We start from the raw sequence: 24,396 nt of genomic DNA, 5'->3' as shown, positions 1-24,396 counted from the left end.
GTGACCACCATATCATGGTTTCTATTTTAGTTTAGACAGAAAATATCTTACAAGCAATAAATGTGTAAATATTTGATATATCTCATGCGTTTTATGCCCGATGCATGCCGGGTCTGACGGGTGGTTAAGACGCGCCACAACACAAGAGCTCAAGAACTCGTCTTTCAGGCAATAAAACTCTGCCAATATTTATTATGACAGGTTCTTACAGATCGCAACTTATGTGGCAATATGGAATATAGGCTACTCCTTTTCAGTGTTATTTTAGGACTCCAGAAAAAAATATTCATGCTCTAAACTGGAGTGACGTTTACTGGACTCCGTGAGATGAATAGGTATTAAATTGCGTCCTGTGTTACTTCAATCCTGATGCAAAGAAATGGTCTAGAGGGAAAAGTATAGAAATGTCATATTTCTCGGAAGGAATATGAATATTCTTTAACTTAAATCGTCTGCGGACGCTTCATAAAGAACTAATAATAATGATAATAATAATAATAATAATAATAATAATAATAATAACAATAATAATAATAACAACAACAGTACTCAGAGATCGATCGATACCATAATTTTACTGAATAATATTCAATACCAAATTTACAGATAAATAGAGTCCGGATGTTTATAACAATTAAATTAGACAGGCAAAAAAGGCAATAAAAACGTAAAAAGTCACAATAAATTTTGAAAAAGGCATTATAAATTTTAAAGAGGCGTAATATATTTTAGTAATAAATTTAAATTATATCAACATGATCCAAATTTTTACTTTGTAGTTGACATAAGTTGACTTATTTTCTTTCGTGATTAATTGTCTTTTCACAACTGCGTGCTACGTGACAACTTCTGTGAGAACGGGCTTAATATTTAAAATTATAACACTGATTGTTGGTATCGTGAAGCCATGGCATATTTGTAACTGTGGATTGTAGATCATTATTCATATTACACCAATAGCATTAAACACGATTATTAGCAGATTAAGCACCGATATAAATTATTACTCTTATTTACTGATGTTAGTAAAGTGAGTCATTGTTTAATATATTTAAATTTCATACACATTACAATACACTTAATAAGAAAATTGAAAAAAAAAAAAAAAAAACAACAAGAAATATCGCGTCTTCAAAAAGTTTTGGAATTACTGTGGTAGAGGATAGTTGGTAGTCAATATGGGTCATATTCATAGACATTCTTAGCGCGGGCTTCAGCTGGATGATCAGCGAACTAAGATTTTTCGTATTCATAAACCACTGTTAGCGATATGTTATGATATGAATCCTGTACAAATAATCAGTCGATAGCCGGGGCTAGTTTAGCACGCTCGTAGCGCGGGCTAGCGAAATGTCTATGCATAGCATCCTTAGGTTTTATCTCGGTATAACGTGAATATTCAATGGAATTGGTTGTTTGAATCTTCCGACCTTAAGTGAAGTTTGTGTTATCATTCAACTTAGTGTATCGCAATGCTGAATTTTCTAATTTGGTGTGTCTAGACATGATTTTAATTTATGGAAAAACGAAAAGCAACTGGCGTGCCGTTCAACGCGTGTTTACAGAAACGTTTCCGGTAGGGTATTAAATATTGTAAATAGTAAATTCAGTGATTTTGCAAATGCTACTTGATAATAGCAAACATACGTTTCAAAATATTGGAAATAATAAAGTCAGTGTTTGTAGAAGTGCCAATTAATATATTATAAAGTAAATAGTAAAGTCAATGTAGGTATGTCAAACTGCTAGTTAAAATACTGTAAATAGTAATCTCAGTGTTTTTCAAGTTGCGATTGATCAAGATGATGCTGAACCTCCACACATCCGCGCACGCAGTGTCAATCACATTATTTCTCATTCACTATACATTTACAAGTCATTGTTGAGTGGAGCGGCAGAGCATCTCCTGCTCGACGGATTGCTCCTTGCGGGGCAAGAACCGTCGAACAAAGGGCGTAAAGAGTTCGGGCTCCATCTCATGCAGGTTCGGCGGTTCCGTGACTAAACTGACGACAGTTGCCACTACCAACACGATGGCGATTCCCAGCACCGGATAGTACATGAAAGACACGTAGAACAGCACGAAGGCCTCCTGGTCAGTGCTTTCAACCCTGCAAAGAGAAATATAGGGTAAAGTTGCCTAATTCCGTGCCATATTTTATAAAGTCTATATTTGTGCCAAAATTGTAATAAGTTTTTTTCAAATAACACCTAAATGACGTTATTTTGACTTTCAGTTACAGTTTTTACAACACTCAGTGTCAACAGCTTCACAAGTTTGATATATAATATATGATTCTTCAATGTTATACAGTGGCTCCTAAATCCTTGACAGGGATCCAGATTCCGTGTTAGTGGTTTCCTAATTCCGTGAATGATATCCTAATTCCGTGATACTAAAATAATCCTCATTAACTGCTCAGAAAACAAACGCGTATTTGAAAAAACACTTTAAAATCATGGTATATTGTTTAATATGGATTAAGCAAGGAATTACACAATAGAAGAAGGGCCTAAGTCACAAATTTCATAGAAAATACTGGTGTAACTATAGGAATACATATTACATATTAATACATTATAAACAAAATAAACTGAAAGTTAAATTCAGTACTAAATTAAATTTTAATAAATTTAATTATAGCACAATTATTTCTCATTACTTATATTCCTAACAACAGCAGTAATTAAGTTAAATATATGCATTATTATTTTATTATAATTATAATTTATGTTTTTATAACTTATTTATATTATTATTTCCATGAAATATTTTCTTTCATATGTATTATTATTTTATTATAATTATAATTTATGTTTTTATAACTTATTTATATTATTATTTCCATGAAATATTTTCTTTCATAGACATTAATTTTCACAATTTAGCGTTGGCATCACTGGTCGAGTGAGCCAGGAAGGAGGAATATGAAAACAAATCCGAAAATGGGAAAGCTCCTATAGCATTGTTATTGTCTCACAATGTTTAAATAATCATACGCATTTATACAGCTGACTATAATCTACAGTAATATATCGTTTTTATAATGCTATATTAATTCTTACCTCAAATATAAAATGTTTCTTCAGGAGCGGTCACAAGGAAAAGAAAAAACTTACTGGTCAATCACCTTTCACTGAACAAAAGCTTCTGCAGTCGACTGCTTCTAGTCAAAAGGCGGGTAGCCAATAGAATTGAAAAGAAGACATCCCCTGGCATCTGTTAGGTATTTCAAAAACTTAAAAGTCAGAGACCACAACTCTATGGCAGTTAATTGAAATTTTATCACTGGATTAGGGGTATCACGGAATTAGGCACCTTTATTCTACAGTATGTAGTTAATGCGATATCGTTATTCCATAACACTAACGACATTCACAATTTACTGTTCAATTCTCTTCTACGTTTTCTTCCCCTTTCGTCCGAAGCTCTTTTCTTTATTTGATTTATTTTTCGACGCTTTATCAACTGCTATGGTTATCTATCGTCTGAATGAAATTAAAGTGGTAATTCCAGCGAAATGAGTAAAGGGTCCAGTGCCGAAAGTTACCCAGCATTTGCTCTTAATGGTTTGAGGGAAAATCCCAGAAAAACCCTCAATCAGGTAACTTGCTCCAATCAGGATATGAACCCTGACCTGCTCTTTTCATTCAGACAACCGAATCTGTTGCCTCCATCCTATAGACATCTGTAAGAGCTTGAAATGATATGAATGTTGTAATAATGACAATAATAATGATGATCATAATAATAATAATAATAATAATAATAATAATATCAGTATTACAGTATTATTATCATCCTCATCATTACTAGATGTAAAACAGATACTGAGGATTTAAGACTGGAATGCCAGTTAGGTTCAATTGAGGAATATCAATAATTTTAATATTTTGGGGTTCGAATAGATAAAGATGATAACAAGAAGATATTAAGAAAATAGGCCTAAATAATAAACGTAAAATAATAATAACAATACTAAAGATTATATTTTCTGGGTTATAAATATAACTATAAAAATGAAGTGCAAATACAGAATAGTTGTTACTGGCTTGGTTTACTGACCTGCGGCATATTATCTGCCGCCCACTCGCTCCCCAATTCCCCTTCACGTTGGACGCGCCCGTGCGTGTTGTGCAGTTGTGCGATTGTTGTGATTGCAGTTTAATGTGAGATAACAAATAGAATGACTCGCTATTTGACTCTGGAAGACAGATTCTTTGTATGCAAGATATCTAATAGGTCTAAGTATGAATCTGTTTGTAGCGTCTGTACGGAGTTTATTATAAACACCCAAGAAATAGATAAATTTTAAAATATTATATATTAGATGATATTGGCGTTCAGTCACAGGAACTGTAAAATAAAATTGAGTTAAAATTAAAAAAATGTCAGTGGACCGATTGGGGAGAGTGAAGAATATATTCGCGCAATATTTAATGTAGGGTAAGATGGTCGACATTTTAAGCACCTACTTTAAGGTAAGTGTGTTCTTACGGTACTAATTCTGGCGGCCGCAACTGCAGTCGAGGACCCCCTCAACATTACATCGGTTAACCAAACCGATAACAACTCTGTAAATAGTTCAGTAGTGAGAAGTACTATGAAATGTGGGGCTTAATCATGGAAACTGAATAGAAATTTAAAATCAAAACAACTATCAATGGAAGTGGACCGTTTCAGGCAATGACTCTGCTATTTAAATTGGGGAAAAATGAGATATTGAGTTATAAGAGAAATGTCATCTATCTGGGAGAGCTGCACAGACGTAGGGGTTTCCACCTGGAAATGTAGCTCTCTCGGACAGATGGCGCTATGGTGAATTGCGGCATCTACAGTGCCGCGAACTTCAGGTGAATGTAGGGTGCAGTATGACGTATTACGTGAATTGAAAACAGATGCCATCGATCTGAAGAGGCTGCAGAGGAACATCACAGGGAGACGGAGGGTCGTTCCTGTTCACGCGGAATTCATCAGAAGTGGATACCATAGCTGAATCGATAAAATGCCATCAAGCAGTGAATCACGTACTTACAGGAATGCGATTCTAATGACTTCAACAATGATCACATAATAAGAAGGTTGTACAATAAGCCTCAGGCTGAGGTATTAGCATTCAGCTCTGCTCCGATAGAAAAATGTACTAGTGAAAAATGTAGCTCTCTTATAAAAAAGAAATGCACACAACTTACAAACTTTTTAGATATATGGTCTGCATGAGAATTAAGGTATATGTAAACCCACAACACGCAAAAAATGATGAAGAATAAGAATTTTCAAAGTATAAGTATTTTAATAGAGAATTTTCTCCTCTTTATTTTGATATAAGAATTTTCTATTTATGCCTTATGGTTTTTCAGATAAGTCCCATTTTCCAAAATGCTGCGTCATCAGCCACGGTCACTTACTTTTGGAGTGATCTTCGTAGCAATCAATCCCCTCGTCCAGCATTGCTTGTAAAATAAACTTCTTTCTAGTCCCGAAATAGATGCATAGAATCTGGGCATGGTCATTAGATTGAAAAAACTTTTTTACATAATGAAATAATTTATAATCTTTTACTGTTAGTCATAAAACTGTAATTTTGTGTGTCAATGATGTTGTACGTCATTTTAATAAGAGTCCAAAAGTAGAAATTACAATTCTGAGGAGGATGGGCATAAACCCTGGGAAAAACACCATCGCAGGATTTGTTGCATCAATGGAAAAATGCCAAAAAAAAAAACATTCAACACCTGAAGTTAAAGCAAGGCGGAGGTATTTGAGAGGCAGAAAGAAGATGAAACTGGACCGACATGAAGCTGCTTAAGGGATGACATATGATGATGGGAGTCTTCGAGGCTCTGAAAGTTTGTGGCTTATTTCCTGTAAATAGTAATTTTCGAATATTTCATATCTCAAACATGATATCTCAGCCAAATATGATGATACCAAGAAGATATTGGTGTCATTTTGAAGCTTGAAATGTCCCCCAGTGCCTGACAATGAGTAAAATAACATTAATTTAATTAATAATGATCTATGGATTTTTTACATGATTTATGCAACACAAAATATTATTGTAATTTACATATATGGTAATATTTAATTAATGTAAATAAAAATAAAAATAGCTCTATGTCAGGCACTAAAGAATAGTTTTAGCTATAAAACAGTGAAAAAACTGTGGCTCTATCTTAAAAACTGCATGAGCTATCATGTTTCAAGTTGCATGTCAAAATTATAGAAAAAATAATTTTTAAAAACAATTTAGACATAATTTCAAGGCGATCTGTTCATTTCATTCTCTTCCTGGTACCATTCTCAATGTATAAAAATTTTACAGAGCAAAATTATACAAAAATCAAAATTTTTTGTATGTAAATGTTTACATATACCTTAAGTAACTTATTATACGTTTTGTACAGGGACATCATTTTATTTTTACTAACATTTTTAATATTAACCTGGCTATACCCTTAGAGAACCGGAAACACCGTTCGCTACCTCCTTCCACGACTGGAGTTCGATGATACCGGCGTAAAACACAAACAAATCACTTTACTAGGTATAGCAGGGAAGAAAAGTACTTCATCCATTTACGTAAACTAGGAAATATCGCGATTTTGAGTTCGATAATTTTCATTAGGTTTTTGTTTAATCAGAATGCAGCACTGTATTAAGAATAAGTGTTTTTACTCACGAATTGAGCTATCCATGCGAACGTATTCATTATGCAGTGTATATTATACTGTCTACAGCACATTAGCGTACAATATACTGTAGAGAATGAAGTTCAATTGAAGAATAATCATAATATGGATATTTAAACACATTTTTGAAAATGGTGGCCGTTCATTTCGATACAGGCTTCAGTTCTTTTGTGCATATTATCGCACTATAGACTATTGCATCTAATTCCAATTGCCAGTTTCGTCCTTCGTACTAGTAACTCATGTTGAAATAATTCTGTACCTACTCTATAAAAGAGTACCTTATGTACTGTAAATTCAATCTTCACTTCTGCCCGACCCGCACAGATAAAATTACTCAGACATGCTATCTACTGTCCGTCCAAGTGGTTATGTCGCAGGATCGTAGAAAGGAGGGAAATCACGTGACAGTTAATTACTTAACGAGGCTCTTTTATTTAAGTTATTTTAAACAGTTGTATAATATTACGTAAACGTCCAATTACTAAGAGAAATTAATGTTTTCAGAAAAGAGCTCAGACACCCCTGCTTTTACAGAGGGGCGTGCAGAAGCAGGTGGGGGGAAGTCGGGATGCGACGTAGGCAAATGGACGACAGTACCTGTGCGAAAATATGATTGAATATATTGAAAGTTCTTTCGTCCACTGGAAAACGCGAACATATATCTGGAACGTACTGTACTCAATAACTCAGTGCTGTTTAATATATGCGGCCTTGATTGGAGAACAGTTGAAACTTCATTAGTAGAAGGGGTGGGAGTGAAGTACATTCAAAAACTCAGGTACAATAAAAATTGAAGTAAAAATAAAATGATGTCCCTGTACTTACTGCGCATTCTCTTGGACAGTATCGTTGAATCCGCACCCTTTCGCCGTCGTGGGCAACACAGGATGTTTGATGATGCCATCGGCAACGGCTTTCTGAGTGCCGAACACTAGCCAAGTCATAAAGACCAAACTGCACACGCTGCCCGCTAAGGCGCCCTGCAGAAACAGGTAGCCTATGTTAGTGTTATGTCTGACACTTTAGCGAACTGCACTCATTTGTAGCAAGACTTGATGTGGACTTACTTTGGAGTTTCCTTGTGGGTAAAACATTCCAAAGGAAAATAATCCTACCAGGGCACCTTGGGTCACTCCTGACATGCTCGACGTTATCTGGAAGGGTTTAAGAAATCGATGTAATGTATCTTACATTAATCTAGTTCTAGCCTGGGTCATAAGACATACAAATACTGTTAAATATTCGAAAGAATGAGGGAAAATACTTGGACTATGTAAGGTCTTCCGTGTGATAATATGTGACAACTAGCACCAAATTTATTGAAGAACTGCGGTGAATTTCGAGTATATTTGATTGAATAGGTACATGAAAAGAAGCTTCAAAGAGTTGATTGAAAATCTTACTTACTTACTGACTTTTAAGGAACTGAGAGGTTTATTGCCGCCCTCACATAAGCCCGACATTGGTCCCTATCCTGAACAAGATTAATCCCGTCTCTATCATCATATCCCACCTCCCTCAAATCTATTTTATTATTATCTTCTCATCTACGTCTCGGCCTTTCAACAGGTCTTCTTCCTTCTGCCCTCGAAACCAACACTCTATATGCATTTCTGTATTCGTCCAAACATGCTACTGCCCTGTCCATCTAAAACGTCTGGATTTAATATTCCTAATTATGTCAGGTGAAGAATACAATGCGTGCAGTTCTGTGTTGTGTAACTTTCTCCATTCTCCTGTAACTTCATCCCTCTTAGCCCCAAATATTTTCCGAAGCATCTTATTCTCAAACACTTTTAACCTATGTTCTTCTCTCAAAGTGAGAGTCCAAGTATCACAACCATAAAGAACAACTGGTAATATAACTGTTTTATAAATTCTAACTTTCAGATTTTTTGACAGCAGACTGGATGATAAAAGCTTCTCAACCGAATAATAACAGACATTTTTCCATATTTATTTTGTGTTTTATTTCCTTCTGAGTGTCATTTATATTTGTTACTGTTCCTCCCAGGTATTTGAATTTTTCCACGTCTTCAAAGGATTAATTTCCAATTTTTATATTTCCATTTCGTACAATATTCTCGTCACGAGACATAATTATATACTTTGTATTTTCGGGATTTACTTCCAAACCTACTATATTTCTTTATTTGCTTCCAGTAAAATCCCCGTGTTTTCCCTAATCGTTTGTTGAATTTCTCCTAACATATTCACGTCATCCGCATATACAAGCAGCTGATGTAACCCGTTCAATTCCAAACCCTCTCTGTTATCCTGGACTATCCCAATGGCATACTCTAGAGCAAAGTTAAAAAGTAAAGGTGATAGTGCATCTCCTTGCTTTGACCCACAGTGAATTGGAAACTCATCTGATAGAAACTGATCTATACGGACTCTGCTGTGCGTTTCAGAGAGATAGATTTTAATTAATCGAACTAGTTTCTTGGGAATGCCGAATTCAAAAGAATATTGACTGAAAATCGTACTGAGAATATCTTCAAGGGTATGTTTACAATATTGAAAATAGTTATAATTTTAACTTCTCTAAAAATCATTCCAGGAATGTTCGATTTATTTAAAATCATACATTAATTCACTATGAAGTACATACAATATAAATTCTGCTTCTTTACTCAACCGGGGTGTTCTCTGGGTATTTGAGTTTCCCTGTAACATCCCAACAATCGTCGTCATCTTTCATTGCGAATGTAATGTAGCGGATACTGTAAGTTGCGTCCCCAAGTAAGAAATAAGGTAAGTTGCGACCTATGTTTGGGAGGTGAAGTGTAAGTTTAGTGCACTCCACATTAAAGTGAAATCTATCATTCATCTCGTGAATCAAAGATGTACAAATATACCAGAAACATGTTCCATCCCATTTACAGACTTAAGACGGTCACTGACACAGAGGATATTCTTGTTTTATGTGTCTTGGGATGGTTAAATTTGTTAGGACAATAACATGTTCCAGGCGAGTCCTTTAAACGCGCCTGTCCTTGAATATGGAAAAGATGCAGTGCTTCTTTTTCTGTGAGGGTCAGCAATGGATATTACGGCAGAAATTTAAAATACTCTGTTTTATGGATCACAATCTTATAATTGGTTTTTTTCTTCTAGGTTCAGGGTTTTCTGTTGCAGAAAGGCATTTCTGCAGTGTGGCGTTGTAACGGTCAATAAATATTTCCCTCCTATCAGTTTGCTATAAGAGACATAAATATTAAATTTCGTAAATTAATAACATCTCTGCTTCTCAAACATGCAACAAAGTATATAAGTTTGAATTCATTAGTTAGTCAAATTAAAGTACATTGTAACCATAACTTGAGATTAATGTAAAATACAATAGTAACTGTGTAATGAAAGATATCAATCTTGTTTGGAGTATAATGTGCTCACCTGCAGAATACCGCCTATCTTGTCTACAAGAAAGACTAGTACGATGCAGACGGCGCCAACTCCGATGACAATGGCCTTGATGATGTTGCTTGACATTTGGTCTGATAATTTGCCCTTTGTAAATGGTTGTACGAAGTCTACGAAGATAGTGGCTCCAAGGGAGTTGAGATTGCTGGACAGGGTGCTTTCGAAAGAAAAGTATTTCAGTATACAGAAGTTCTAAAATTGTTTAATTATTTATTTTATTCTTCTGATAGAACTAAGGCCACTCAACCGGAACTGAGTACTGCGAAAAATATAATAGGCCTATATATTCATTCATAATTTACTCATCTGATAAAAATAAGACCACAAAATCAGAACTTACTAGTGCAGAAACTATAGTTTAATAGTTTAAATTACATGTCTAAAAACAAAACGTATAGACAAGGTCAGTTAAATTACAAAGAGATTGTACAATCTAAAAATTCGTCAAGATTATAAAATGGATTTAAAATTAACCAACTAGAGGTGTAAAATTTGAGATCAGCTCTGCTTAAATTTAAAATATGGGATGGAAATTTGTTTGCAACCTTGAATGACATTTGACAAAAGTTTTTTATGGGGGATTTAGCGAGTCTACATGTTACGATATTAAAATCATTTCCTTGTCTTGTGTCATAGAAATTAATATCATTTCTTAATGTTAAAGTTGGAAGATTATCTTAAACATACAAAATTAACCCTAGAATATATAAATTAATAATACAGTCATGATTTTGTTTTTCACAAGTAATGGTTTACAACGTTCATTATAAGCTGCTTTTGATAAAATTCTTATGACTCTTTTTTTGAAGCAATAGAACCCTATTTATAAAAGCACTGTTGCCCCATAGCAAATATTCCATAGGTAAGAGTACTTTGAAAGTAAGCAAAATAATCATCCCTACAAGATGATAGAAGGGCATACACGGCGACAAAATGGGACCCCAGAGCAGAGATGGTCCAAAGTCTTCAAGACCGATTACACGAGACAGAATAATATGGAAAGATCTAGGAAGAAAACACCATAAAGTTATAGTGAGAGTCAATGCCAGTGAAACCGAAGGACTGAACATGTTGAAAATTATAAATGTGTACAGTTTATATTTAAGTGTAAATAAAACAAGAATGCAGACAATAAGTTAGTTTTGGATGTAGATGGTGTTTAGTTTTCAGCGGTGGAAGTGAAAATATTCTGATAATAGAATAAAAATTTAATACGATAGGTTTATGGTTTAGATATTGGTGGAGAAACGATAGAATGAACAATGCTCAGAGTTGTACCTTTAGGTAGTGTTAGAGAAACAAAAATACTGAAATTGTAGCAAGTTTATTAGTGTTTAAATTTCAAGCGGGTGTGTGTGAGAGCAAAAATAGGCTTAACATCTCTTATAGTCTGGCTCACCATATGAGAAAACTTGAGCCACCCTTTCACTAGTAAGAGGCCCTTGCCCTTTAGGGGTTATCGGGGCTCATATCATCATAATCATCATTATATTCGTTATCTAGAATCATTTTCCTGTGTAATTATCTGGTTTCTTTGTACTCATAATCTTCATAAACTCAAATCTTGATACATAATGACAAAGTATTAATGAATATTCAAAGTTCCATACCTAAGTGCTGCACTCAAGATTCCAGCGACGAAGAGGCCGGCAAGGCCTGGGAAAGAACGTGTCACGTCCATCACGTAGTACGTCAGAATCTGGTCCGGCCGAGAGATGGCCTGTGAAAAACGAGTGCGTTTTTTGTAGTGTGAAAGATACAGATCATGAAATCATGACCTGTAGTTCTTCGGTATATGAACTGTATTCTATAGAGATTCTTTCAAGTTGTCGATACTGATTATCATTACTCAAGAAGATATAATTTGTTATCCATAAAGGAATTACGTAATATTTATATGTTATGAGCTACATGAAACGCATATTTTATATTGTACAAGGTTTTTCCTTTGAATACCTGCTTGTATAGCCTTTGGTTTATACATGGAAACTTCGCTACACAATTAATGAGCTCACATATTATATTTTTAGGCTTTATAAATTAGTTTCTTATTAATTGAGAAAAATTCGTTTCGGCACCGCGAATCGAACCCAGGACCCTCAGCTTGGCGCCCTGAGTGCTCTTACCGTCTGAGCTACTCCGAGATTCGATCCACAGCGCCGCCCGAACTCTCATCCTTTGTATCGTATTTAGAATTTATATTTACTGTTTCTGAAGTAGGCTTAACAAAACCACAAAAAGGCACTAAAAATCATATCGTCACCTGAATGCAAGAACTAGGTAACTTGATTTTTCATATTTTGTGACATTGCCTATTTACTTATTTATTGCACTAAGGAATATGTCACGTTTTCTTTTACCTATTTGTTATATTGGAAAATAGATGACCCTGGTATCGTTCGATCAGTTACCTAGTTCTTCAATTACATTTTGTGCGATTTTTGCTATGCTATAAAATAGGTAACTAAAAACCGCAAATTTCGAGTTACCTAGTTCTTGCATTCACGTGATTATCTAAAAAAGACTTTTGTAACATGGTCTGGTTCACGATCATCCACATCCAGTTGAATGTATTTCCGATAGCTATGCCTGAGAAAGTCATTCTTGGAAACGGTGAAGGATTCATACTGGATTTAAATACATTTTTAAACAAAATTCTGCCTGATCTGCAGCTAAAGTCACTGACATTTTTTCTACAGTGTGTTTGTATAGAATTTATTTAATTTACTTCATGTGTAGTTATTTATAACTATAATTATGCACTCACAACTTTTTGGCTACCCTACAATGTTTATTCGAAATTTTGTGCGGGGGTACGCGAAAGAAGAGAGATTCGATACCACTGACCTAGAAGAATACACGAAACGTGTTAATACAATATAACTTGTGTTAATATTAGTCTCTCACTTCAGCAACGAAATAAGTTTTTACCTAAAATTCGAAGTCTACGTGATTATCATTGTGCGCTTTTTTTACTCAAGAAAATTTCATCTGATATCCACGAAGTAAATTCGAAATCCTTGTGTAATATGAGTCACACAAAGCATATATTCTATTTTGAACCGAAACTGTCATAAGATCTTTCTCTTAAAACTCGGGACTGTATGCTTTATACGTTGAATCTTCACTAATTTATGAATATAATTAAGTTTGTGTAAGCTGGTGCAAATTTTGTGTACTTGTTCAAGAATAACATGAATTTATTTTCTCCAGAGAGAAAATTAGAAATTTATGAAAGAACTTGTAGCTAATATTAACATACTAACTTGAACGTATTTTTACTTTACAAAGAAATGTAGAAGTTTGAGATTGAATGAATTTCCTAGCTCAATCTCTGAGCATTGATGAGCAAAGTGTTCTCTACTATGAGGCAGACAATTAAACGACAGAGTTTAGTGTGGAAACATCTTCTATGGCCAAAAGAAAAATGTGGTAGACTCAGCCTTCCGCAAGAACATTTCTAATGACATTATTGTGGGTATCGAAGAACAAAAATTGCTTAATTTTTATCTGTATGCTAAATCCCAATACCGAAAATTTTGAGCTCACACGCCCATTTAAAAGAAGTCAAGATTCGCTGCTAAGTAAACCAGCTGCGGTTACCTTTCACCACTGTGAACTTAATTCAGGAACCAATTGAAATAATGCACTCTTTGAACCGGATCACCTCATCGCAAAGCGTGAACATCTATGTACTTTCAACTAAGATTGTATTTCTGTCAGTGTTATTTTATTAACAATAAACTAATGTTCTTAGACGAGCATGTGATAACGTAATATTGACGCGATATCAGCTTATATTATACGAGAGAAGGACGAAATTTTCAACAACTACTGTAACGTAGATATCATAATGTATTTCTACTTACGCCATAGTAGGCAGAATTTTACCGGCTGATGCTCGACTTGTTGACCGGGAACCAGATCCCATGCTACGGTACCCATAATTAATACTACCGGTAAGAACCCTATAATTTTGTAGCTTTTAGGTTATGGGTATTGCTCAGCATGTCTAGGACAGAGTTATTTAGTTTCTCATTAAGTTGTATTAGCTGTAATTTTGTATATACATATAAGGAGTTACCGTCACTTACGGACCTTATTTCTGAAGACATTCTCAGCAAAAACTGTCTTATAAAGATGTGTTCTATTCTCAATATTTTGAGAGTTCCACTAATTTGAATTCGCTAAAGAAATACATTTTTCTTCAGTTTTAAGGGTAAAAAATGTTGCAAATAGAGAATGAACTATTCGGAAATATATTTTCTTTAATTGATTAGTATTCTGAAGCCAAAAATCTGTTGCTAATTCCTTAGTTACTTCGTACAGAATTCTTGTTCTTTTTCCAATTTGAACTAAAAATTGCGTTATTTTTACACACGTATCACAACAACTGTTACAGATCACACGACTTTTAGCAACTTGATTCTTTACAGTTAAATTTTTCATCCTAGTGCAGGGCTGGGCATCGGGAGCGGATCCAGACTCTAAACGGGAACGCTTAATATTCATCAGTTACGGAATCAACGCTGCGCGGTGTTCGGCGGGGAAGAAAGGGATGAAGAGAAATCATATGACTCCCCGTGAGAGAGTAGAATCCGCTCTTGCTGCCCAGCTCTGTCCTAATGTATAGTCTCAAAGGGTCTACAGAAATGACTTGACTTATAACAAGTGTTGTGATAAATGCGTAATAAGAAAAATTCAATTTTGTAGTTAAAAATTTTAAAAAAATTTCTGTACGAGGCAACTATGGAATTAACAACAAATTTTTAGCTTCATAATACAAGCCAATTAAAACATTATACTTCTGAATAGTTCATTCTGTTTCTAATGTCCTTTTACCCTAAAAACTAAAGGAAAAAAAAATTACAATATTTCAAACTAGTGTGACTCTGAAAACATTAAGAATAGGGCCCATGTTTATATGACATATCTTGTTCAAAATGTCTTCGAAAATATGTTCCGTAAGTGGCTGTAATTCCTCGTGAATCACCCTGTATATCTCAAGTACATTTTTTAATCCAAATCCGCTCAGAAAAATTCCTTGCTTTATCAATCCTGGTTATTCAAAGTGAACAGAATTCCAAAATGGTGATGTATGCGGTGTTTTACATTTCAACAAGTGGAACAGAAAAAAAATTGTCAAGTTTTTACGACCAGCATGCTAAAGATATTTTATGTTCGTCACTTACTTTTGTTTTGATGGGATCACAGTCGTGGTACGTTGTGTAAATTAGTAGTCCAGTTAAGCAGCACATGCATATTATAAGGGCATATCCGCAATAAAAGATAATCAACGAGCTGCAACATAAAAGATGAAGAACTACATAAATGTCAGCCTCCTGGACTGTCCGTTCCACTTTTTTATAATAATATCAGACTCGTGACTCCACGATAATTTTTTTAATTATCTGGTCCACTATTTCGAAATGTATAATTAAAAGCAGAATATAGGATGTCGGCATTTTATACTAATTCTAGAGAATAGATTCATATAAGAAAGAAATAGAACATCAAAGATTGGAGAAGGTGAATAATAAAACAGAAACCGAAAAACACAGAATTTAGTAAGCATTTCCTCTGTAAGTATACACAGGAGTTCCAGTCATTCCACTTTGGTGGGCCAAGGGGGCAGATAACTTTTTACGTAGGAATGCCATACAATAATCCCGAGAGAAAAGATAAGGAGTTTATTTTCTCCTCTGTCAGACAGCCTTAGTCAAGACTCTACTGCCAAATTATTAGAGACTAAATATATATTCATTCAACGTCCTTTGTCATTTGGTTTCCAAACCATTAATGAGTACAAACATATTTTTGTAATTTCTTTGACACAGAAAATGACATTTTGTGACCCTTGTGTGCCTTCATAATTGGGTTTCCATATCATTGGTATGAACAAATATGTATTTTAATACCCTTTGATACAGTATATACCACTACTGTACGAGTATTTTGTCCAACGTCAACCTCCAGGACCTTAAAATTATAGGGCCCAAAATAGTGGTATTTAATACGATAAAGTATGTCACTACTATTTTTAAAGGAAAGATGATCTAGAAATAAACCATTAGAATTTATTCAAATTTTTTGGAGAATATTTTACTTTTACAATTTTTGGAGTTGGAAATGTACTACGTTTTTGAGAGATTCACCAAATATAGTTTAATGTTCTGAGCAACTCATCTGAAGCTAAACAGATTTTTGTTTTATGGAAGAAAGTTATAAGAATAATTACTGGTGTGTAAAAAGGACAACATAGGTACTGTATGTTTGTTCGTTGTCTTGTGTTTGTCCTGTGATGTCTCTGTAGTGGTCCTGCGTCATTCCGATCCCATGACCAGGTTGGCTCGTATTTGTGAGATGTCTAGTGTACGATCTAAAAAATCTCCCTTCCCAACTCGCAATAGTGTGCAAGTCTGAAAAAGGGAAGTTTAAAAAGTAATAAAAAGAGGAAGAACATAATTGTGGAAATTAATTAGCGATGATAATGCAACTTGGCTGTCTTATGTACTAATGATATTGCTAATATACTAAAGTTATGAGAATACTTACTTTCGCGCTTTTGAGTAGGTCGGTAAAGACAGATACTTCTGTACCATAGCCTGGTTTACAATCATCCACATCCAGCCCAATGTGTTTCCGATAGTTGTGCCCCAGAAAGTCATTCTTGCAAAGGGTGAAGGATTCATGCTGGAATTAAATAACGTTATTTAAACAATTTCTGCCTCGTCTACAGTTTTCTTAATTCCTGTATCATTTGACTTTCAGCTGTCTCTACGTCAGAAAAGCATTAATATCTTCTAATGCACTGCACCTAGAACAACGAAATTTTGTTACTAATTTGTAATTATATCGTAATAGTCTGTCATTTATTTTTATATTTTCATGCATCAACATTTTAATTTTACAAAAAAGAATCATGCATTACAAAGCATGTATACCTTTTTTATGGAAACTGGTTAATGAAACAACCTGAAATTTTTTCTGATTAATAAGAGAAAGTAAATATTATGCAGACATCTTTCTATTTTCCTTTTCCTTTATATATCGTTACATAAATTTTAAATTTTCTTAAAAATGTATTACAAATCAGTCTTCCTTGTTATGTAAAAAATAAAAGAGCATATTTCACCATTCTCATTCAAGATAATGAGAATTTACTCATTAAAAGCTAGCATGCAAAGTTACTTCCAATTAGGTAGCCTACTTCAAATGGTTTCTGAGAAACCATTTGGCCGTCAAATTTTGAGGGAAATTTCTGGAAACTATGTACTGTTAAAAGACACAAGAAAACCTTTTTGTGATTGTTTACCATTATGGTAAATATCTCCCATTAAACATTTCAGGATACATTTTGTTACAATTTGTTTTTCCTCTCTACATAACGAAGAACCCATTTCTTATATTTTGTCCCATATATTTGTCATATGTCGTGTGTTTTTTTTTTGTGTAATCTGGGGAAAAAATGAGCAATATATTATTTCTGTGAGTAGTAAATTATGTAACTTATTTCTATGTTTTTTTAATGATAGGCCATAAAATAAATTATGAACGTGTACATAATGGAGAACATGGCATACATAGAAACTGAATTATAGCGAGACGTCGAGTGTCTCGATAGGCTATGAGAAAATGTTTTATCTTCACTATAGCAGAAAATAATGTTTAATTCATAAAGCTTTCTTTTGAATTCTATGTTTTGTTCAGGAAGACGATTGCTATGAAAAGAAAAAAATATAGCGGTTGTTTACTGTATGAAATAAATCCCTTGAAACATAGGTGGAGTCGTCATTGTAACTTACTCGAATAAGCGAAGTCTTCCTCCCTTTCCGCTTATATCCCAGACTTTAGCAAATCCACCAACGTGATTTAATCCCAGGATAATGACTGCAAAACTGGAAACCAACATAAGGACCCCCTGTAAAACGTCCGTCCACACAACTGCTTTCAGTCCTCCCTGGAAGGAGAGACCTATGTGTAGTTTCAGATTTGTGAGTAAACTTTGTTTTGAAAGATTACCAGATGATGCACAGAATTAGTGTCCACGTGAAAAAATCTTCTTGTTACCTTTATCTGTTTTGCTCTTACCTTTTATTATTGAGGATATGGTTCTCTATTGTGTAATATATTCCATTCTAGTACAAGTGTACTATGTACAGTTGTAAAAAAAAAGTGGCCGCACTCGTGAACAGCGAATATTTTCTAAGTCCACTTCGGATTAGGGCGATGTTACACGATACATGTGCTTGTAGAAGCAGTTCCGGAACTATGGAATTATTCCATAAACGCGTCTCGTAGACAAGCGGTAGAGTGCTTGGTTTAAGGATTCGAAAGTTGTGAGTTCGGGCCTTGTTAAAATTTTCATTTTATTTCTTAATGATTCTTTAACGATATAAATAACATTCAAATTATCATTTATATTCTGTTATCGTTCTTTAGTGTTATAAATAATATTCAAGTTACCAGTTGCATTCTGTTATCGTTCTTTATCGATATAAATAATATTCAAGTTATGTAGCTATATTTTGTTATCGTTCTTTTAGCGATGTAAATAATATTCAAAATATAATTTTTTGTATTCTGTTATAGTTCTTAAGCGATATAAATTATATTAACGTACCTTGTATTCAAGATGAGAAATGAATCACTAGGAACACTCACCAGCATTGTGTAGATAATGCAGATAACGGTGATAACAGGGGTTACTAAATACATACTCAGGCCACTAACTGAAATTCAATAAATTTATTTATTATTTCAAAAATTATTTCGATTGAACTGATATTTCTAAATATTAATTTAATGTTAATTACAACAAATATAACAATACTACTACAGTATGATCCATATAAACCTTCAACAATTTAATGAGTCATAATTTCTCTTTAAGCATTTCGAACAGAATTCGATGTGCGCAGTGTTCCAACAAAGCCAACAATAAATTTTGTCGATAGTGACAAAGCTGAAAACAACTAGCCCGCCTCTTATCGAGAGTGGAAAACATATGCCCAGTTTCTTCAACCTTTGTTACATTATAAGTGTGTTATTCCATTTTAACTGCAAACTTAACAATTGAAGCAGTTCTTCAACTACTGTTAATACTAATAGGCTGTTAAAACCCGTGTTAATTTAACTGCCCGATTTCATGCAGTTAAATCATTTAACTCTCTGTTCTCATAGAAGTATTCAATATGGCTGGTGCGTTAGATGCTGAACTTATATATCTGGATTATTTATAAAATGATATCCATAAATACAAAAACAGAGCGGATGATTTCAGTGATTTGACAGAACAGAAGTTCATACAAAGGTATAGGCTATTTTCTGCCAAGCCTCACTTTTCGCTTTCAACGTAGATCCGTTTGTTTGTTTGTTTATTCTCAGTAATTGGTTTATACTGCGAAATTATTTCCAGCAGAAGGCTTCTCTCGAACGAAGAGAAACTAGTCCCACGATTTCTTCTTGTTCCAGTGTTTTTCATTTCAAAACAGCAATACCAATACTCACTTCACGTTACTCTGATACAGACGACGTAAAGAAACAGAAATCAAACTTAAGAGAATAGAAAGACTTCTATTCTCTCTGAATCAAACAACGGAAACAATCGAGAATCGCAATTGCCAGAGATCAGAAAACAGAATTGAGCCTAGACTTGGTTATAGATTATGGTTAAACTCTAGAATCAGTGAGTTAACAAACAGAATGTTAAAATGTGAAATGTAAAGTTGAAGAAACGCAACATTTTAACAGAAATGTAATCTTTTAACTTACATTTAATTAACGCCGTATTAGGTGCATTTTAGCAAAGGGTGAAGAAACCGGGCCATAGACCTACAATTAATTCCTCAAGCATATGCGGACGATGTTCGAGAATGTGTTTACTCAACTTACCAAATAAATCGCTGTGCCGACTAAGGCAAGAGACAAGCTACATCTATGACACGTTAGAGCGCAACAAAGAAATCATGTTTACGAGCATACACATCATCTGAACTAATCTGTAAAGATTTCTAACTGTGGGGTTATTGAAGGACAGAGTGTATAGGAATAGGCCGCCTACTATTGCTCAATTCCGAGGAAACGTCGGGAATTAAATCAGTAACATTCATGAGGATACATTCCGGTAATCTTCACAGAATAGAGTGCGACGAGTAGAATAAAATGTGTTTGGCTGCAAATGGAAGAAATTTTCGACATTTACTGTGGCAAAATTGACTCTTCCACAGTTAGACCTACTCTTCAGAAGTCATAGCACATGTGCGATGTATTTGGTCATTAATGTTCAGTGTTTAAAACGATATAGATTTTTATGGATCGCTCTGTGCTTCTACTGCTGCTGCTATTCTTTATTTACAATTTATTTACAATTGTGCGTGTTTGTTACAGAACTAATGCTTAGAATTTTGGACTATATATTGCAACACTGTAATCTAAGTTATTTGCTATTTTGAGCCCTTTTATATTCAGTTATTTTTTGGACACATCGATGGCTGAGAACCAAACTGTTCTAAGTCAAACTTTTTAACAAAATGATTTTTATGTTTCATTATGTTCCATGTCCTTATCTGCATGTATGAATCGAACAAAATTGTAAATATTCCTCCACATAATTTTGCTATGATGCTATTCCAAACTGTTCCATGTCCTTCATATACTTACATTTCCATTCCATATTGTTACATGTCCAATTTTGCCTATTACCGTCATGTGCTCTGTGTTTAGATGCTTGCAACTAAATAGTGTATCTTATTTGTATGATAATTTCTTGTCATTTAAGCTAAATATGAAATTCTTTAATTGAAATTGAACAGTTTTATGAATTTTGCAGGTTATTTTAAGGGTTTTGTTATTATTTAATGCAATTTTAATTCATAGTGTGTTTGTGTAAAGAATTTTGATTAGCCTGCTTAATTCTTTAATGGTGTATTGTATATTTATGCTCTCGGACTTCTTAGTAGATTGTTTGTGATAATTTCAGTTTAATTTCATTATTTAAAATAGATTTGGACTCAGATAACAGCGTGAAAGAGCCAGATTACCGAGCAAATTCTACTTCCAGCAGGAAATTATAATATAATATAATATAATAATAATAATAATAATAATAAGAATTATTATTATTATTATTATTATTATTATTATTATTATTATTATTATTATTATTATTATTATTATTATTTAATCTGGCAGATCTAAGGCCAGTAGGCCTTCTCTTCCGCACAGCCATACTGTAATTCTAATTGAATACAATTGCTTACATAGTTATTACATTAATATCTAGACCATAAATCAACATGAAAGTAAATAATGAAAGTTGGATAAGTAATATTAGTGTGACAATAATAAACATTGCTAAGAAATAATAATAATAATAATGATGATGGTGATAATAATAATAATAATAATAATAATAATAATAATAATAATAACAACAACAACAGTGAGATAATTTAGATGTTTATCCATTAAACCATTAAACATTGAGAAACCTGAAACAAATATTATTGTTAACAAGAATTGTTAGAAAAATATTTCGTTAGTTAGTATATGGGAACTCCAGAGGAAAAAACTGTTATGAAAATTAGAGATTCTCGCACAACTCAAAAAACCTAACTAAAAATACTTTTGTGCGTAACATTTCTCAAGCAGTATTACAAAGTGGAAATGGTAAGATTAATACACACACTAATGAACAAATCTATGTTTCTTCAGTGGAGCAAGGGCCAGAGACATCACGAGATACAAGTGAAGAATTTTCTCAAACATCAGTTTCAGTAAGTAGATAGATAAAAAGGAAGTTTAAAAGCTTGGAAAAACTGAAAAGAGATTAAGGAGGAAAGCTGGACAACAATACATCTTTGGTGAAGAGAAATTCAAGGAAGAAGTAATAATGAAACCTAAAAAACAGAGCACAGCATAATACCAGTATGCAACTACTGTACCTATCCCGCAAACATTTAGTGCTAGTGTTCGGAAAATTGGTAAGAAGATACAGGACATTAAATCTCTGTGCAAGTACTTCTCTCTACTGGATGTTCAGTTCAAAGTGTGTCATGGCTCGCTGTATGCCGTCATGTGGCTAGCCGATGAGCCTAGAGAATTCAATCTTCCTACACTTCCGCAGAGGTGTATAACCTATGAGGCAGAGAAGTTGCCTAGGAAGTACGGCGTTCATTCTGAAGAGTACGTACCGATACGTACGGTAACGCCGGTAGTGGCAGGAATGTGAACTGTTTGGAAATACGTACTGTCGAGATATGGGGAGAGGGTTAAGGCGATTACTTACGTATTTGTTGACATTAACTTCGACGGTCAACATGGACACGGGGCATTTGATTTGTGTTGTGGAATGTTACCGTACGCAACCGATGATAACAAATACCCTGCGTACGACTTGCCGGCGCAAAACACAGTTCGAAAGAGGTTATGGTAGCACACAGACCGTACAGACCGCCATCTGTTGCTACGACGTTCAAGTTATACCGTACACGTTCTCAAGTTCAGATTGAAGAACGCCTTAAATAATAGGCAACTTCTCTGACATATAAGCTGAAACTTGCTTCAAATCGGTGACGTCACGACACACTTTGAAATGAACACCCAGTAGTTAAAGTATGTAATCTGAGGAAATGGTGTATCAGAGGGGGGTAAAAAAGTAGCAGAGATAACTTTATAGTAAAAAATGGAATTGAATAGATGCACTTCCTCAAGATTATGGAATTGTTTTTTAAACCAAGTTAAAAAAAAGGAAAAGAAAATATTTCTTTCTAGTAGATAGGTAAATTTGGAATGCTATATTAAAAGAATGAGAGGAAAATGTGCCATATCATTGTTCATTATATAATAAAATTAATAATTTATTGATTTCAACTGGACATGGACCACTTTGGTTTTATTGCTGTATAATGATTTCCTTACAACATGCCCACTTATATGTAGGTATAAAATTACTTTTTCATTTTTTTATTAATTGACAATGCCAAAATATCCTTACATAGACACGCCAGCAACATACTGTCGTTATATGTTAATATATTATTACAGTTTCGAAAGTCAGAAACTTAAAATACCTCTCCTGAAAAATTTAGTAAAATGAACTTGGAACAGTCTGGTCCTCAGCCATACACATGTAAGTTACATTAATTCATAATAATGTAATAAATAACATAATCTAATCTATAGAAGCGAAATAAGTTGTTTATGTAGAGCGAATAAATATATCAAACACTGCAACAAATTAAGATAAAAGTCGCGAAAATGAAAGATAACTTATCGTACTTCCCATATATTTGGAGCATTTAAAAAAATCCTTTTTTTATTTACGTTGTGAATAATATCACTATTTGGAGTTTTTCTGTTATAGTTTGATACACAAACAGAAATGAAACAATATGGCAATATGAAAACATTCTTAATCTTCCAAAAGTACAATAAAGCATAATTATTAAAATAAGAACAATAAATAAAAAAAATTCTATAATAATTATAATGAAAAATAGATTCTCTCCGGCCCATTTCGTAATAAGACTCATTTCGTATTATTTCTTTTTAAATTTTAGCACGAAATTATAGTAGTGACAAATGTAATTTTGATGGTATAGTCTAAATGATATAACACATACTATAACATAGATTTTATTCACTGAGCTCTTGCAATGACGTAAGCGGATTTTTTTGGAAATTACTTGAAGAGTTGTGAGATCTATACCTTTGAATTTGTGAGTAAATACTCCATTTTATTTTTTTTTGTTAAATTAAAAGTTCGTTTTTGTATTTTGTGGTCCAAATTGTTTCCAATGATAAGTACTGACATTGTATACTTCTTGGTGAAAAATATATGCTTATCAATGCACTGATTATATTTAACAGAGCCTTATCTTGGGAGATAAATTTCTTAGCGTTTTTGTCATTCCACGAGGCCATTTTTTTTTCTCTTTAAATTTTTTCTATGGTATAACAACATATGTACTAATATACTAATGTCCACTGAAAACGTAACACCAGTAACAATAGACTGCACAACAATAGAGCAGTTAGAGGAATACACAAACCTGGACCAGTTGGTAACAGTAAGGAAGAACGGAGAAAAAGAGATACCTAGACGGATTGCACAAGCCTGGAGCAAATTGCACAGTCTAAATTTTATTATTCAAGATAGATCTCTTAGTCAAAAGTTAAAATTCGAAATATTGGAAAGCTGTGTCAGCCCCGTATTATTGTATAGATGCCAGACTTGAGCTTGTACGCAAAGACAGATGGATGACTGAGAAT

General features: G+C 33.8%; 1 protein-coding gene across 1 annotated transcript in view; it reads right to left on the bottom strand.

Moving 5' to 3' along the window:
• Positions 1 to 1,141: 1,141 nt before the first annotated feature.
• LOC138711639 (sodium-coupled monocarboxylate transporter 1-like) overlaps positions 1,142 to 24,396 on the bottom strand; it is a 36,940-nt gene continuing 13,685 nt past the window's right edge. The window contains exons 4-11 of the mRNA XM_069842770.1: positions 18,787 to 18,854; positions 17,928 to 18,082; positions 16,678 to 16,815; positions 15,315 to 15,423; positions 11,733 to 11,842; positions 10,096 to 10,279; positions 7,522 to 7,676; positions 1,142 to 2,111 (exon numbers count right to left, since the gene is read on the bottom strand). Of these exons, the coding sequence (XP_069698871.1) occupies positions 1,877 to 2,111; positions 7,522 to 7,676; positions 10,096 to 10,279; positions 11,733 to 11,842; positions 15,315 to 15,423; positions 16,678 to 16,815; positions 17,928 to 18,082; positions 18,787 to 18,854 (1,154 nt within the window). The 3' untranslated portion in view covers positions 1,142 to 1,876. The remainder of the gene's footprint in view (positions 2,112 to 7,521; positions 7,677 to 10,095; positions 10,280 to 11,732; positions 11,843 to 15,314; positions 15,424 to 16,677; positions 16,816 to 17,927; positions 18,083 to 18,786; positions 18,855 to 24,396) is intronic.

This window comes from Periplaneta americana, chromosome 13 (genome assembly GCF_040183065.1).
Source record: "Periplaneta americana isolate PAMFEO1 chromosome 13, P.americana_PAMFEO1_priV1, whole genome shotgun sequence".
Taxonomy (NCBI): domain Eukaryota; kingdom Metazoa; phylum Arthropoda; class Insecta; order Blattodea; family Blattidae; genus Periplaneta; species Periplaneta americana.
The sequence above is the reverse complement of the archived record's forward strand: the minus strand, read 5'-3'. Positions and strand labels throughout refer to the sequence as shown.